Here is an 18,178-nt window from a genome sequence, read left to right as displayed (position 1 = left end):
TATCATGCCAAGGAACCACCCTTTGAAACAAGAGTCTGCTAGCAGCAAGCAGGGCAGACTAGAAGCGTGGGAGGTATGTGTCAGTGGGAACAAGTAGTTAGAGCTGAAATATGCCACTCAGACAGCGGGGTGATTTTAATTTATCTATTATTTATTTTTCTGCAGAAAGATGGTTGATTGACAAATTCCTACATGTACTGAAACTACCCATTTTATCAGTATTTGGCAACATGGAGAATACGGAATTCCTCTTTATGATCAGACACAGTGGACTATAATTACATCCACATCTACTTTATAGCTTTGCAAGTAATGATAGTTTCCTGAGTGGCACTAAAAAAGGAAATGTGAGCAGTAAGGGATTTAGTACTGTCACTTTAACAGAGAACAGGGTGCTGCTGCCATCATGTGCCAGCAATGCCCCTCTGCTATGTACATTGGCCAAAAAGGACAGTCTCTACGCAAAAGCCAGTCGGAGAGCATTTCAATCTCTCTGGACACTCAATAACAGATTTAAAAGTGGCTATTCTTCAACAAAAAAAACTTCAAAAACAGACTTCAATGAGAAAGTCTGGAGCTGGAATTAATTTGCAAACTGGACACCATCAAATTAGGCCTGAATAAAGACTGGGAGTGGCTGGGTCACTACAAAAAGTAATTTTCCCTCTGTTGATATTCACCCCTTCTTGTCAACTGTTGGGAATGGGCCACATCCACCCTGATTGAATTGGCCTCGTTAGCACTGACCTCCCCACTTGGTAAGGCAACTCCCATCTTTTATGTGCTGTATATTTATACCTGCCGGCTGTATTTTTCACTCCATGCATCCGGTGAAGTGGGTTATAGCCCATGAAAACTTATGCCCAGATAAATTCGTTCGTCTCTAAGGTGCCACAAGGACTCCTCATTTTTTTCTTCTGTATTTGTGCACGTTAAACACCACTCACTTGGAAGTCCTGGGTAGGGAGAAGAATACAAAGGGTATGTGCTACATCAAAAGAGGCGTATGTACTGGAAGCATTTGCACAAGGAAACTTGTGAAGAGAAAATTTCAGGAATGGTAAGGTCACTCAGGTTAAAAGCTCCAAAGAAAATGGGCCTGTGCATGTAACGTTTCTTACTAGACCATGGAGGAAGTCGCAAACCTAGCTAAGCCAGCCCAGGTAAGAGCAGAGCAGGTTTTTCGTTTATTTTTGTTGTTGTTTGATGGCAACCAAATAATGTATGGATTCGTTCACATCTACCCCTTGATCATGTTCAACTAAATCTTTTAAATATTTTATTTAGGGACAGGAGAACTACTCCTTTCTCTTTACAGCTGTAATGTAACTAGTTTCAAGTGGAGATTATGATCCTTCCCAATTAATTTAAACAGTAGATCCCCCGCTTGGCTTTCCAAGAGAAAAGGTAGCAATTGTAGATAACAGGCACTCTCTATTGAGAGTAGATGTTTACTGCACAAGTTAGGTCTTCTTCAAAAGACTGAATTAAAAAAGTGTGAAGGATTTTCCTTTCGCCACTAGAAAAGGAGTACTTGTGGCACCTTAGGGACTAACCAATTTATTTGAGCATAATGCATCCGATGAAGTGAGCTGTAACTCACGAAAGCTTATGCTCAAATAAATTGGTTAGTCTCTAAGGTGCCACAGGTACTCCTTTTCTTTTTGCGAATACAGACTAACACGCCTGCTACTCTGAAACCTTTTGCCACTGAAAGCCAAACAGATCCTGTTCTTCCAGAAATAATTAAAATGTTTTCCAGTCAAAGATTTGTCAGTTTATATTTATAATGTGACAAGCAGTGAAACCTCTCTTGGACATCGTTTAGTACTAGAGGTACTTCAATGAGAATGTTTAGTGGAAAGGAAACTGTAGCAATTTTAAATCAGTAAATGATACAATAAGTGCTCCTATTCCTTATCAAGCACCTCTGAGCAGGCTTGGACACAATAGGGTTCTCACAGTAATCCAATATTCAACAGGAAAATATTAATGTTTTAGAAGTATCAGGTAATCCTCAGTATCCCTGTAAGAGGGCCTTCATCATAATTCAGCCAAGCATTATTCACAGTGTACAGATGGGAAGACTGTACCACAGCACTTTAGGGACTTGTCCCTATCTCTAAGAAGCTAGGACTAGAACCCAAGATGGGTCAACCTATAGTTCTCTGCTCTAACCTCTAAAATATGCATTGTCCTTTAATTTGAAAGCTCTGGTCATTATTATATTAATCTACCTCTGTTTAAAGTTTGGTTTGAAGGGATCTGTGTAGTGCTCATGGAGGCAGCCTATCGGTGAAAGGTTTTCAATCACTTTTTCAGGCTCAGCTATGTTTCATTTGGCAGATTCACCTAAAGTGCAGACTGAATAAGTATCTTGGCAATAAATTCTAGCACATAAGTGTGAACTGACCCACAGCTAGGGTGACCATATTTCCCTATGCTGAATATGGGACATGTGGTAAAACTACTTGTATTCAAGCAAGTTCAATGGCAAATAATCAGAATTATGCAGTACAAATGTTCAAATTAACAACAAGTTGACTGAGCCCCTGTTAAAAAGAAATACTGCGTAGTTGGATTCTTTTCATTTACCTTCTTATCTTTAAGGCTTTAGGGATCACACAGGGAGAGGTGACACACACACTTCCATACACCTCTCTCGGACAGGGGGGTGTGACCAACCGACCCAGCCCTTCCTGCCTTGCTCTCTCAGCCCTCCATGCCCGGCTTGGCCCCCGGGATGGACCCACCTCTCCTGGTGCCGCATCTTCCCATGGCAACAGGTGGAGGGGCACACTGGGTCATGTGCCCCCCGCTCCCCTTATTTCTGTCAGGGTTCACACCAGAATGTGGCCAGCAGCAGCCTTTTGTCACTGTGCGGGAGGGAAAGGACAGGAGCTGCTTCCAGCTGAGGGGCAGGGTGGAGGGCAGTCATCTCATTTCTTCCCCTTCTGCAAAGCTCATCTCTTCCCCTCCTCTCTCCCCCTGACCCCCGCAGGCTGGAAGCAGCTTGTCCCTTCCTGCCTGCATAGCCTCGAAAGGCAGCTAACATCTCCAGGTTACTGCTGGCCACCGACATAACCCAGCCACCTCCTGTCCGCCCCCCCGACCCCCAGCTACTGCACGGGCAGGAAGGGGTTAAGTCCTAAGGATGCACTGTGCACCAGAGCCCAGGGAACCTGACTGCAGCGGCTTCAGCAAACCGGGCCAGAGATATGGCTCAGCAGGGGAGGGTGCCTTGGGGATGGAGCAGCCCTGTTCTCTCTGGGGGGGAGAAGTGTATGTGAAGAGGGTGTAAGCCCCTGCCTGGGGGGCTGCTGTGGAGCCTGCAGGTTTGGGGGGGCGAACAGGCTGGAAATCTCTTCCCCCTCCCACTCCCACTCCAGAGCTCAGCTGAGGGGCGGAGGGGCTTTCCCCATGCCAGAGCTGTGTGGGGTTTTGGCACATGCTGGGCTTGGCTCCTCCTGGCCAGTGCCCCGGGCTGAAGGGTGTTGGGCTTTTCCGGGGCACCGGCCCAGCCAGAGGCAGTGGCGGGAGGAAGCCTGCCAGCCAGGCTGTTGGTGAACTGAGCGCTCTGACCAAGGGCTGGTTCTCCGCACAGCACTGGGAGTGGGACGCGCCCTGCCGGGGGGGATATGAAGAAGCTGGATGAGGTGAAGGGGCAAAGCAGGGAGAGAACTGCCAGAGGGAGAATATGTAAAGGGCCGATGGGTGGGCAGCAGAGGTGACACGTAACGGGCCACTGCCTGATCGCACTCACCAGCCACTGCAGCTCATAGCAAGTGCCGGCTGGACATGGGACGGGGAGGTGGGGCCCTGCTAGCCGAGAGCCGGCACACAGCAGGGGCTGCACTGATGAACCAGCAGGGGGAGCAGCATCTTCACCCCACCACCAGCCTTGCACACCCACCCCCGTTGTCAGCCACTGGACTCCCCCACTCACTGCTGGGGTGTGGGCGACTGGCAAGCAGGGATCTTGCAGCAGCAGGACATGTCAGTACTAATGGGGGGGGGGGGGGAGAAAGAGACAGAAAATATGGGACAATTTGCCCATTTTTGAGAAAAAGTCAGGACACCTGCAGGAGCGCTTAAATATGGGACTGTCCCTTTAAAAACAGGACATCTGGTCACCCTACCCATAGCTCAAACCAAGAGCACAGAACAGGAGCCTCTCCACCATTTCTTGTGAAAATAACAGCATTCAGGCCTCTCCCCCTATATTCTTAAATCCACTACTCTTTCCCTCTTCCAAAGCTTTAGCGTGCAGCACATGCAAGGCCCTTTTTTTTTTATATAAGGAAGATAAGAAATTGCTACACTGAAGCAGTTCGGTGGCTTATTCTGTCTGGTGTCTTGCAGAACCAACTATTTCAGAGGTTGCCCCCAGACAATTAACCTATCCATAGATAAAGTTTCTTCTTAACCTCTGCTAGTGTTTGGATGACAGACTGAAGCACGGTGGTGATCTGTCTTATTTAACTGTCAATGTTCTTCTCCATATGAATGTTTAATTCTTTGAATATATCTAAGCTTTTCACCTCACTGTTAGCGTGACAATGTGTTCCACACATCAAATACGTTCTGTTTAAAGAAACTATTTCTTTCTACAAATGCGATATTCTACCAAAAGCTGTGGAAGCACATGGCTGTTCTGGTTCAACGTAGTTGCTTCATGGCTTGAAAATGAAAGTTTTAATGTGCTGTAGTTGCCTACTGAAAGGAACCTACACTTTTCTACAGGTCTCAGCGGACAGACATTTTTAAGTCTTTCAAAAGTATTCTGCAAATCTTTACTTTTGTCTTTCAGACCTAGTTCTCAGACACCTTTTAATGTGTGCAATATACGAATCCACACAGACCATGAGGTTAATTGCTGAGTTTCTTTCTTTAACACAGAATTCTCCTTTAGATGAGGTCACCTTTGAATGGGAAAATCCTGGCAGATGAAGCATATGGATTATCAGCCATTGCAGAAAGTACATAAAGTGGATCATAGGATGGTCAAGAAATCAAATCTAAGTGCTTGTCTATATATGGAAGTTTGGCATGTCTATACCAGTATAACTAGAGTGAATAATAATACTGGAACATTTTCCCATGTTGACAAGCCCTAAGAATTTACTTGCTATCAGTTCTTAACACACTGATTCTAGAAATAAGCCACTGTTTGCCTGCATATTATAAGTGGATTCTCTCTCAAAAGAACTGTTCAGAATAACATACAGGTTGGCATCTAAATCAGAAGTTACAAGAGCCTTTATCATAATTCAGGATCCACTAGGTGGAATTAGAAACCAAAACCATATATAATGAAGGAAAGATTTATTTGACTTGCATTGAATACCACATCCAAAACAGATATAAAAGTTTTAGCTGGGGGAATGAGGGGTGGGAGAGCAAGAACAGATGAATCTTTACACATCAGGAAATAAAGGTAAAAGAAAAAAGCCACAGGCACAAGGTTACATTCTTTAGTTTCAGGTCTGGCAGAGGAATGTCCCACTGAAAAGGGTTAAGGGAAAGCAGAATTTCACATCCTCTCTCCTTTGCCATGAATGTGTGGGTCATGCTCATCTTCAAAGCCATTCTGAACTCTAATATTTTGAAGCAGGTTTTTCTCTTCTTTAATTTCATACATTTGTGATTGAAAAAAATATTTGCCTCACAGACCTGTTTAGAATATATCTGTACTGCATTTAAACACCAATGGCTGGCCATTGTCTGCTGACTCGGGCTTGCAGCACTCAGGTTTTGGGGCTATTTAATTGGGTTGTAGACATTCGGGCTTAGCCTCCAGCCCAGGCTCTGGGATTCTTACAGCGCCATAGCCTGAGCCTGAGTCAGCTGACATGGGCCATGTGGGTGTTTAATTGCCGCGTAGACATACTCTAGTCCAGTGGCTCTCAAACTTAATTGCACCGCGACCCCCTTCTGACAACAAAAATTACTACATGACCCCAGGAGGGGGGACCGAAGCCTGAGCCCTGCAACCCACGGCACTGGGGCTTGGGCTTTGGCCCCAGAAAATCTAACACCAGCCCTAGCAACCCCATTAAAATGGGGTCGGGACCCCCCCACAGTTTGAGAATCACTGCTCTAGTCTATTCTCTAAATGTATTAAAATAGTGCACGGGCACATTAACCACTTAGTGAAGCTCATCACAACAACTCCCACTCCAGATTAACTGAGGTCAAATTTCAGTTTAAGAAGGAAATATAATCATGCATGTTTGGAGTGCTGCGTTTAAGCATCAGGTTTTTATTTTTATAATGCTCAAGTCATGTTTTTTAAAAACTTCCCTCAAGGCTAAAACCTTGTTCATTTTAGCCCATATTGATGTATTTAAGAGATGTTATAACCCCTTGAAAATAAGGGTTTGTTATAAAAAATGCTAACACCACTTATCTCTAGAGCAGGGGTGGGCAAACTTTTTGGCCCGAGTGCCACATCTGGGTATGGAAATTGTATGGTGGGCCATGAATGCTCACGAAATTGGGGGTTGGGGTGTGGGAGTGGGTGAGGGCTCTGGCTGGAGGTGTGGGCTTTGGGGTGCAGGAGGGTGGGACCAAGGGGTTCGGAGGGCGGGAGGGGGATCGTGACTGGGGCATGAGAGGAGGTCAGGGGTGCAGGCTCCAGGTGGCGCTTACCTCAAGCAGCTCCTGGAACTAGCAGCATGTCCCCCCTCTGGCTCCTAAACAGAGGCTCAGCCAGGCAGCTCTGCATACTGCCCCGTCTGCAGGCACTGCCCCTGCAGCTCCCATTGGCCCCGTTTGCTGGCCAACAGGAGCTGCGGGGGTGGCGCTTGGGGCGGAGGCAGCGTGCGGAGCGGAGCTGCGTAGAGCAAGCCCCTGACCCTGTTTCCTGGCAGGAGCTCGAGGGCCAGATTAAAATGTCTGAAGGGCCGGATGCGGTCCCCAAGCTGTAGTTTGCCCACCCCTGCTCTAGAGTCTAACCAAATATGTCTCACTTGCTATTAACACTAAGGTATCTTTTGCTCTAAATACAAAGTGCTGGGAAATATTTTCTGTTAGAGGGATATCTCACTAAGCTGGAGGGTAGAAGGTTGTTTATTCATAACCCTGATGCCCGCCTCCCCATCACAAAACTGAATCCCTTAGGAACGCTCCATATAGGCATATAGTAAGGCGGATGCTTCATCTGTTGGACTTTCACACACACAGCATATGGTGAAATTTCACAAACACAAAAGAATGTACTAGTGCAAAAGTAGATTCTATGGCAACTAGCTCAGTTGTGCATTTACATATAGAGCGCTGTGACACTCCACAAAATATTTTAAATATAAAAACAGACAGGTCCTTAAGGTCTTGCAACTTGAGAAGTGATACAAATCACATTATCTTTCTTTTGGACCCAAATCTGCACTGCACTGAGGTCAATAAGAGCAGCCCTGAATCCCTTCAGAGGTTTATATCCAAAGCAGCATACCATTTCTATCTACAGACTGTAGATCAGCGCTGGTTACTCCTGGAAGAATATCTCCTTTGGATTTAACTATTTTGAACAATGTTCTTGAGGCTACTATCCCCTCATAGGTTGCATCAGGTTTGTTTTGTTCTGGGAGGCTTTTTGGTGGGGGGATGGAATGGGGTTTTGTTTTGTTTCTTTAAAGATCTACCTCCCCTATTAGAGCAAGAGGCAGCTTGTATCAGTAGGCCTAGACTTTGTTGTGTGCATGGAACAGGTCAGTTTTGGGGAAGGGGGGTGGGGGGAGAAGAGAAGAGAAACAAACAAAAATAAATACTATTACATCAAGTTGCATTACCAGCCACAATCACCCCTGAAGAGGAATTCTTTGCCTTCATCAAAAGGACAGCACATCAGATTATGAGTAGGGGAGTAAAGGGGTCATTTCCTATCCCCCACCTTCTCTTGACTGATTAGGAATTAACTTTTCCTAGCTTAAGAAGGACCGTACAAGTATAGTGTTGTGCTTTATAAAAAACAACACCCCCCACCCCCACCAGTTTTAGTCTCCTCTCCAGTGAGGATCTGAAAGTCAGAGCTAATATTCTTACCCACGTGCCAGATGGGTTGCTTCTGATCTACTCATCTTCATTCAGGTAAAGACATTCAAAGCAGCAAATACACAGACAACAAAAACTCTAAAAACCTAAAGCGAATAGCATCAATTATTTAGAATTACAATTATCCTTCCTTATTCTATTTGTCTTCACATTCATTAGCATCTTTTCAGCTACTACAAAGCTGCTGGAGTTCATCTTTCATCCAAAATAGCCATGCAAGGGCACAAAATGGTATAAAAATTTTTTTTTGGTCAAAGTAACTTGCTTTCAGAATTCAACCCACATTTTAATTCTGATCAATATGGGTATGAAAGGTTGCCAGCATCCTCTGTTTTTCTAACTGTTGTTTGGCTCCTGCCAGCGTGCTTGGAAGAGCTTTCCTGGTGTCAATTGCCATCTCTCAAATCAACAGCCCTTGTTTCATTAAGCCTAAGGTATGCCTTTACTAATGTCTACAGCTGTGCTGCTGTATTGTAGATGGCTTCCCACACTGAAAGAAGAGGTTTTTGTGTTGATGCAGTTAGTGTATCTCTCTAAGAGATGGGAGCTAGGTCAACCGAAGAATTCTAGCTGCATCTATAGTGTGGGTTAGCTTGACCTCACTACGTTGCACTGGGCACAACATTTTTCACAGCCTGAGAGATGTAGCTAGGTCAGTCTAATTTTTCGGTGCAGACCAGGCCTCACTAAGGTTTGTTGCTTTTCACTTTCTCATGCCTAAACATTTGTCTTTATATATTATGTTTGTTAGGTCTTTGGGGCACACCGTTTTTTTTTTTTTCTTGCACTTGTGGAGTATCATGATCATAATGCTACATGCGTATTACACTTGGCTTTTTGCAAGAGTCTGGGAACTCCGTATCTCCTCATTTCATATCCTCTCTCATACTCTCTTTTGCTTATTTTCTGTCTGCTTTTACTATCAGAAACTGTGTCACAGATGTCTTTGCAGAAGAACCTCTCTGACTATAGCCCAGGAAATAGAGAGGACTGGAATAATTCACAACTTTCTTAGTTCACTCACTCCAACTTCTATAAGATCTTTGTATTCTCATCATTTGCAAAACACAGCCAGACAAGACTCATAAAGCTCCTGAACTAAAAGGAGCCAATCTTTCCCTGGGGCAGAATTGGAAAAGCCGATCACACTAAAAGCTGAACCCTATTTGCATCAATACTCTTGTTATGGTGTCTGCTTTTCCACTCTTGGATATGTCCTCTCTTTGAGGCCACTACCTTTGACTTGAACTAAACCTAGGCAAACCAAGAGATGTGTGGTAGTCTCCTGAGACTTCTCTTGTGGCTTTACAGTAGGAGGTGGCAGCATATTCAGAGCATCATCCGCAACCCTTCTCAGCAAGAACTGTGGGAGTCCCAAACCCAAGTTACTTGAATGCTGCTAAACTAACGTCCAACCCCTGCATGACCAGCAGGAGCCACATTTTAACCTCAATCATAAGGCTTCTGACAGTTAATGGTCAACAATTTCACTCCAGCAGGAGAGCACTTCTGAAGGTCTGTCTTTAGAACATGTATATATCCATTCCATAGAGAACTGTAAAAACCACTACATTGTTTAATGTGGTGAAACTAGAGATTTAAGAGAGTCTCTCCAGCAGCTTCAACCAGAATCCCAGCTCTTTAAATAACTGCACCATGTAATACCTTCTGCATTTCGTATCTAAACTCCTACTCTGCTCATTTTACAAGTAATGGCAGCAGGTGCCATCTTACACATCCTTCCTCCACCTGTGTATTTCATACCCTGTGATACCCATCCAGTGACAGAGACTGATTATTATTGGCTAATTCTGAAATACAGCAAGGCACTCTGATGTATATTGGAGGAAATATTTATGCATGCATAATCAGGATACAAGTCCAACCCCTTTCTACAACCACCATTCTCAGGATGCCTATTATAGGCTGCAATGGTATCTCAATGAGACCCCCAGTGAAAGGGTCTAGTTTACAAAAGCAACAACACATAGGGATGAAGGACAAACTCCCTTCCAGTGTCTGTCATTACAAAATCTGCATTTTACTTCCATTCTTTAGTCTTCAGTGCTTTACAGAAGCATTTTTCCTCCCCACAGGAAACAATTATTTCTCTTCCTCTCCATCATATCTGAAAGTAGTATTGTATACCATAAAATTTATACGTTAAAATCAGCAGTAATGTCCAGAGAGACATGGCAGAGAAGTCACTTTTAAGAATACCTTCTCAATCAAAGAGGAGGTAAGAGCCAAGGCGAGAACCTGTCACCATTTTACCTACCCACCTACTCCCTGCAAGTATCAGGGATTTGCTCCCAGAGAACACATAGTGGAGGGAAGGTGCTTGTCTGCTGCCCCGTGTAATGTGGGAGGGTAGGATCTTGGGCCCAGGCAGATTGTCACAATTAAAGAAATTTTTTAAAAAATAGAAGATGTGGTATAGACAACAGGAGGTTCAAATCATAAGCCTGTGAGGGTCCTGGAGCTATTCCAGCCAACACTACTGGCCACAAAAAGTAGTAGTTCTGGGTAGGTCCAGTGATGTCAGGGGATGAAATAGTTTTGTTGCCACTGATTACCACAACAGGTGGTGTAGCTACCTCTTAGAAAAAGGTCTCTTAAGAAAATGGATTTTTCTCCCCTAATTCAATATTAGTTGAGCTCATCCAAGGGTCCATTTTCACTGGACAGTGTCCCATTCATTTCTGGGGTCGTCTCACTACCCAAATATCCCAGGAGGATCTCACTGCGCCGCCGTGACAGCTGCAGAATGTCTTCTGCCAGCAACTGCACTGTTGTGTATCTCACATTGTCCAGGTCAAACATGTCCTTCAAATATTGCACTATCTGGTGCTGCAAAAAGAGGGGGAATGTTTAAAGTAAGGAGATGTGCCCCCACCATACCCAAAGTCAAGCAGATACATGTCAGTTGCCTAGCCCTAAGAGAGTATATTCCATATGGGATTCTGCAAGTTTCCCCACCAGACACACAAAGGGTCTATTTCAGACTATACCAACTCTACCCTGTCAGTTTCCTGTGAGGTCGGAAATTTTGTTTAGGAGACAAAGATTGATATCCCTTGAAGAAAACAGGGGAGGGAGGGAGCACAGAGCAGGGTCCCTGGAGTCAGGAATGTGATCGCACTCTGTGGTAATATTTCATGGCAACTGTGTTGTAAGATTAACATTTAAGAAAAAAGTTCACGTTAGGCAGAGTCAAATAAGAATCTAGAAAGAACAGAGACATTTAGAATTTAAGATCAAATATGGGCCCCACATGATCTTAAGCTTCTGGCTGACCTCTGAGTTGATAAGAAATACATTAAAATGGAATATATACATGTGTGCCCTTAATCTATTCTGAAGTTATAGATTTTGTCCAGTGTCCCATTTTGTATGTTCTTAGAGGAGTAGCATAGTTAGCAGCAAGTTCTAATAAGAATTCTTATAAATCTTATCATGCAGGCTGCTGATTTAAAAAAAGCAAAGACAAACCAGATTACACTAAGCCAAGTTCCTTAGTGTTACTCCAATAGAGGCCCTTCAGTGAATACATGGTCATAGATCCAAGCCAGAAGATGGAACCAATATATAAAGAAGTAAGGTACAGAGGGCCAGCTTACCTTGAAGAAACCACAGACCTCAGACAGCTGCTGTTTGGGCCCCAGAAAACCAAAGGCTAGAACAGGACTGACGTGCTCCGATACGGAGTAGAAATGAGAGATAAAGCCATCTGGTACCTGTCATGGGAAACAAATCCAGATCTCATCTTTGCTCTGAGAGAGAATTTACAAGCTAATCCACTTTACATTAGGCATCCTCATCTGATCATTTAAATGCACATGTCCTGTGCATGACAAGGCAGCGCTGTGTTACCACGTACTGTTAAAACAGCTGTTACAGTCCACCCATTTAAGACGTTGAAGTTGGGAAGAGAAGCTACAAAAGAGACTTATTCAGCCATCCCTCTTGCAAAGTTAGACACCCATCATTCAGATACTTTGAGATCTTACAGAACTTCTATATCTTGCTGTTTTTAAACTGCCCTTCAATGGAGAAAGTAGTACAAGACAACGGAAGCCTGCAAGAGTCCTTCAGCTATCAGGCAACCTTCATGGTCCTGAAACGGCTCAAGATCTCTAATTTTCCACTTAACACAAGAAATTGGATGAAGTAATTTAAGTCCCCAGTGGTCTGAATGATTTTTAGTACGACAGCAAGACCTGGAGATGCTGCCACATGACAGCACCAGTACTTAATAGTTACCTAGAGCAGTACACCTTCGAGGCATTTTACAAATGTTAGTTAAGCCTTGCATCACCCCTGTGAGGCAGGCATTATCCTCATTTACTGACTGATTATGGCACTGTATTTAAATAACTTCCCAGAGACCAGGGAGTGAGTGGCAGAACTGGATTAGAACTCATGAGATTGTGACTCTCAGTCTCCTAGGCTCATCTGTGATGACAGGGCACATCTGGAAAGCAGCAGAGAGTTAGTGAAAAGGGGAAATACAGTGAGCAAAATCTAATCAGCCAACCAGCGAGCAATGCTGCCAGCAGGGGTGCAGGTAAGTAGCCTTAGTCCATCCTTCACCAAAAAAGAAACAGCCCACATAAAAGGGAACCACTATTAACTTGGAGTCTGTGGCCATTACTATAGTATTGTAGGCAATGCATATGGAATATTGAGATTTGCTTTTAAATAAGCAAGATTGGAAACTATAATCATAGGAACTTCAGTAAGAGTGCCTTGGTATCTCGGAGGTCCCTTCAGCAAAGGTGTCAGTGGACTCCTGCTGTTTCAGATATGGGTAATAGGACAATTTAGTCTGTTCTTGTAAAAATTACATCTAGATTCATGCTTCACCAGGGTCCAGATCATATCTTGGTGACAACCAGGTGCCTTGTGTTCCTTCCTCCTCCCCCCCGCAGTATCTCCCCCCGCCATCTCTCACATTCACCCACAACACCTTATTTTTATGTTTTACTTGCCATTAGAAGCCTCCTCTTTGCTTTCAGAACTGACCAGCAGGCAGTTGCTAGGGCCTGCAATTAAAAAAACCCAACATCATTTAATGGTGTGAGCCTTTCCAGAGAACAGGATGCAACTTACCAATATATTGCCATCACTATGGCATGGAGCATTACTTGTTCCCACCATTCTGCAGCCCTTTACCAAGTGACAGATAGGGTCCCTGCTAAATTCCAAAGTTAAACTTATGTAAACTGAAAGCACGTTTGGTCACTTCAAATCCATTCCAGATCAGCCACAGTGCTTATGAATACCCCTAATAACATCCAGTGAAGGAGGCCCCCAGTTACTCCAGAATGCAGATCATAAACAGAATTTTAGTCCACCACTTCACCAGCAATGAAACAGCCCATGTAAAAGGGAAAACACTATTAACGTGTGAAGTCTGTGGCCATTGTTACTGTATAGTATTGTAGGCAGTTAATTTGGAATATTGAGATTTGCTTTCAATAAGCAAGACTGGAAACCAGAATCATAGGAACTTCAGTAAGAGTGCCATGGTTTCTAAACCGATACGCTTTTTGGGGCTCCCTGCAGATTAGACAGGCTAAGGTATGCAGGACAGCTAGATCTAAGAAAATACATTAATACTCAGGGTTCACTTTGGTAGGGTCTCCAATGGAGAAAGACCTGCAAAGCAGTAGACACTGAGCCACTACCCTCCCAGTTGCAAAGTACAGGAAAGTATTATTTCCTTAACAGCTAGGAAGGTGATGGCTAAGTGTCTGCTGTCTACACACATTATTCTTTAACATAATGTTATTACAGAGAATAACTGCTAAAGGAATGAACCTGCTATAGCGAACACAGATTCCCTATAAATTACTCAGATCTATCAAGAGACTGGCCAATTCATGTGTTGGTAGAGGGACAGAAAAATAGGATTGTTCCTTTAAGAGACTTCTGTGTAATCAGAAAGCCTGATTCTCTTTTTTTTTTTGTCCTTCTAATAGTGAAATAGTCATTTGGAACAAGAACCACCATTTAACACACCGTCTCCTTGAAGCTGTCTGAGAGCCAGCGGTTGCGCAGGACGGCTATGACAGAGGAAGGAGGGTTCTCTAGGTCCTCAAAAGCATCCATGAGAATGAAGTCCAGCACAATATCAAAGAAATTCATGCACACCACCTGCCAGAGAACAGATGAGTCACAGACAAGAGCTTATAGAAAGGAACTCAGACCAAAGGGACCATCTGAAAAATGGATTATGAATTCTTTAGTTAAAAAAGGGCCAAACTGACCAGTGGTGTAAGAGGGCACAACTCCACTGATTTCAGTTCAATGGTTTGAAGTTTAAACCAGCAAGAGTTTGCCCTACTAGTCTTGTGTTAAGGATAAGCAGATTCAAAACCAACTGAAACCAAATACAGCTGCAAGCTTTACAATTGTAGTAGTGCCACTCAGGAGAAACAGGTTCAGAAAGAATTTATGTCAGATTTTTGTTGTTGTATTAAGTTATACTGAAGACAGCTACAGCCCTGGATAGGTATTTTCCCTACTCATTGTGTTACAGGCCTAACTACAGAGCCATTTGCAGATAAAGAGTTGGAATATTGGGTACTTTTAGTTGCCACAATTTAACTTCCTGGTGTTAAGAGCTGGAGTTTCCCCTCCCATAAACTATTGCAAAATAGTTGTAAGTTAACCACTGTAGCTTTGGGGTCCAGTGACACCAAGTGGTGAGTACCAAGGTATTTAATTTAGAACTTCTGTTCACCGTTGGGTCCTTCTAGTACATTGTTTCAGGCTTTCATTTCAGCTCTATCTTTCTAGAGAGAGAGTTCCTCTACAAACCCCTCGTCCTTCCAGTTCCCGCTGAGTAGTTGGCCAGGTGTCTTGCTTCAGTGCGTAATGTAGCATCTCCTCATAGCATTCCAGAAAACCTTTGGGGTTCTTCATGAGAACAGGGAAATGAGACAATGGGAAAAATTAGAAGCGATACACAGTCTCAGGTTACTATAAAGCATTTCTCTAGCCTGTTGATCTGAATATGTCAAAACGATTTACACATAATTAAGTACTCGCCTAATTTTTTGGCCAACAATCATTTGCAGAAAGAGAAGGATTTTATTTCTGGAAGGTGTGGTGGCCACAAGACCACCACCACTTGAAGCTTGTATGTTGTATGCACTTGGATACTATGATGAAAGCTATATAAGTATCTACGCAGACATCCTTATAGGTGACTAATTGATTTCAGTAACAAGCTACCATTTCATGCATTAGCAAGGCAGCATAGTCTTACTCTTCTAGAGATTGGTTTAATGAATAAACGCCACGTTAAAGATTCCGACTCATTGACCTCTACAGAACAGATGCACTGTACAGAGTGCTTGATTCCCCTTCTCCCTCCCTCCCAGTGGGCATCAGCTGGGAGCCCCCTGGAACCCCTTCCCACTGATGAACCTCAACATCAGTGATGGTGGCTTTGGAGAGGAGGTTGCATACAGAGTATCTCCCAGGAAGAACCAGTGAAGAGAGGGCAAACATGGGAACTGTTTTTTCCCTTTCAAGTGGGTGATCACAGTAATGACAGGGGGAGGGGGAAATCACAGGGATTAACCTGAAATTGGGACTGAGTAACTGTGTCTATAAGGTGCTCATACAAGGTGCAACTGAGTGGTCTCCCACTCATATGCCCTCCTACCTTCTCAGCCTTTGTCATTAATCCTGTCACCATCTGCTTTCCAACTTCCCCAAAAAACAACTGGTTGCTCTCATCCTGCAGAAGGGCCTATAAAGAGACCAAAGAAGAATCTTTCACTGATTAGGTAAACATAAGTCCTTATTCCACGACGGTGGAGACAGGAGACAATAGGAGGGTTCCTACACTAGTGAAAGAGCCAAATGTGGATTTCACTTTTTCCTTGGCCTGAGAGCAGACATGAATTTAAATAGTGGAATCTATTCAGCCCAAGGCAATGAGCTCTGTGAAGCCTGTGCTCCTAGTTGATCTAGTACCTTCAAGTCACTCAGCAACTCCTCATGTCAACTACTGATTATTCAGAGATGTCGTAAAGAAAAGGTATCCAGTCCCCCCTGGAAAGAGGATCATCACAGTGCTAAGGCTTAAAAAGGTGAGGTGCATAAAAGCAAAACGGAAGGCCACATGGTAAAGGTGAAGATGAAGTAAAAGACTTCCTTCCTGTAGGATATAGGCCTAGAATGCTGGAAAAGTCTGGGAGTGGCAAGAAAAAAAAAAAAAAGTATGTGAGCTCTTGCACTATGATGATGCAAGGATCTAGGAGGTACATAGTCACCTGCAGCCTAAAGATATTACTCAAGGGGCTGAGGATAGAAAGCCTTTTACGCCTCAGTCACAGGTACAACTCCAGGCCAGTTACCATCAAGCAGCCTGGGTGAAGCAAGTTTGGTAGTCTCCAGACAGTTCCCAAATAGCCAAGAACTTTATTATAAGAACTGCTATATGCAAACCTGGTGTCTGCCTTGGCTACAAAGCCACATCTTGAATGGGCACAGAGCCTGAACTATCCTGTCACTCCTAGAGAAAGGGTTGAAACACATTTTGGGGAAGATGTAGGATAAGGGAAGTTTGCACTGCTGCTTTCTATGCTTTACTTGTTCTGTAGAAGTGGAGGATTTCAGTGTCTAGGACAGGCTTGACAGCCCCTTTTAATTCACAAGGACAGATACTGGAAGTGACACATATTCTAACAGTCAGGAAGCCTCTCAAGTGCAGATGCAACAGAGTTCTGATAGCTAGAAAATTCCTACCTGGAATGCCTGCCTGACACAGTGCAGCTTTGCCAGGAAATCCTGATCATGGTAGCAGCCTAGAAGCTCTGTTCTAAGAGAGGAAAGCAGGATCTTACAAACTCCAGTAACAAAACAAGTCTCCTGAAGAGGCAGAGACGATGTTCCTAATTTGGGCTCCTAATTCCCTTAGACCCCTTTGAAAATCTCAGTAGGCACTAACTGAAACCACTAGCTCCTTTCATGTAAGCCACTGAGCCACTTTCAGGTAGTCATTTTGATCATTACATTCCATAGCTAGATTTGAGCCAACAACCCAGAGGAGAAAGGTGCAGTAGCTCACTGCCCCAGGAAATTAGTAATCTTAGAGTGTTTCTCACAATATGAGGTGTATCCAGCCTGAATCAAGTTAAACAAACCCAAGCACCATCTGAAGTATAGGGCTAGTTAAAACCCCCTTGGAATTTCCAAGCCAGCAGAGAAGGTGCTAAAAAACTTCTCTCTCTCAAAGTGGTATTCTAACCCCCATGCCAAGCCCTTACTAAGTAACCTGAGGAGTTCATACATCTAGCTAAAGGAGTCTTGTCATACGGATTGAAGACTCCTTTTAGCACCTCACCTTAGTGTTCTGCATGAAATGCTCCCTTCTTTCACCAACTGTAGAGCTTCTTCGTATGCAGCTGCTGGCTTGGAAAGCTGAAAAGGTATTTTCCCAATCTGGAGGGAGTCAATGAGCTGCAGAGAAAGCAGAAGAGGTCAGAAGAAAATTTTTGTTATATCTGTGCAAACCCTGGACTTCAGAAATAAGAGATTACAGTCTATCAGTTTGAGAAGGCATTGGTATGCACCCTTTCACACCAAGACATTCAGACACCACTGAAACTCCCATTCTGATTGGATCACAACTTCCTTAGCCCAGCATGGCCCAATTCCTTCTTCTACTACATCTGTAGTACAAGCCATATTAGTGGGTGCTGCAGCTGCTTTTACAGTACTTTTCTAGCTACTACTACATGCCGCTAGATAAAGTAAACACATGGCCATCTTCATACTCTACCCAGCATTAGGAACATGGCAGAAACACCAGCATGGGCAAGTTCCCAATGCAGCAAATTAAGTAATGTTCGATTGGTTTATTTACAAAGGATAGAGTTTGAGTCACCTCTGCAGCAGAGAAGAAGGAGTCCTCAGAAGTCAAACTGTCTTCGTCATCTGTCCGAAGTCTCAGTGACCCATCTGTCAGGGGAAGCATGAGAGTTCTCTCTGGAGGGGGCAGAGAAAAGTATATGTTTAGCACTGTATCTCTAAAACTCCATTCTTCCCACCCAGCACACTTTTCCCTATATGCAAGTCCTTATGTGGCAGCAGTGCCCCTTTGTGG

At 43.9% G+C, this 18,178-nt stretch overlaps 1 protein-coding gene across 8 annotated transcripts in view; it reads right to left on the bottom strand.

The window, feature by feature from the left end:
• Nucleotides 1-827: 827 nt before the first annotated feature.
• MIGA2 (mitoguardin 2) overlaps nt 828-18,178 on the bottom strand; it is a 35,053-nt gene continuing 17,702 nt past the window's right edge. For 7 of the 8 annotated variants that reach the window (XM_037879649.2, XM_037879645.2, XM_037879648.2 and 4 more), the window contains 9 exons: nt 17,960-18,060; nt 17,417-17,532; nt 16,819-16,891; nt 15,731-15,817; nt 14,878-14,976; nt 14,077-14,211; nt 13,044-13,097; nt 11,673-11,789; nt 5,309-10,902 (listed from right to left, as the gene is read on the bottom strand). In XM_037879649.2, the coding sequence (XP_037735577.1) occupies nt 10,702-10,902; nt 11,673-11,789; nt 13,044-13,097; nt 14,077-14,211; nt 14,878-14,976; nt 15,731-15,817; nt 16,819-16,891; nt 17,417-17,532; nt 17,960-18,060 (983 nt within the window). In that variant the 3' untranslated portion in view covers nt 5,309-10,701. Of the gene's footprint in view, nt 957-5,308; nt 10,903-11,672; nt 11,790-13,043; nt 13,098-14,076; nt 14,212-14,877; nt 14,977-15,730; nt 15,818-16,818; nt 16,892-17,416; nt 17,533-17,959; nt 18,061-18,178 lie in introns of those variants that run through there. The other variant, XM_037879650.2, reaches the window with a different exon arrangement.

Source organism: Chelonia mydas, chromosome 16 (assembly GCF_015237465.2).
Source record: "Chelonia mydas isolate rCheMyd1 chromosome 16, rCheMyd1.pri.v2, whole genome shotgun sequence".
In the NCBI taxonomy this organism is placed as follows: domain Eukaryota; kingdom Metazoa; phylum Chordata; order Testudines; family Cheloniidae; genus Chelonia; species Chelonia mydas.
Note: the sequence above shows the minus strand (reverse complement) of the source record. Positions and strands in the feature narration are given on the sequence as shown.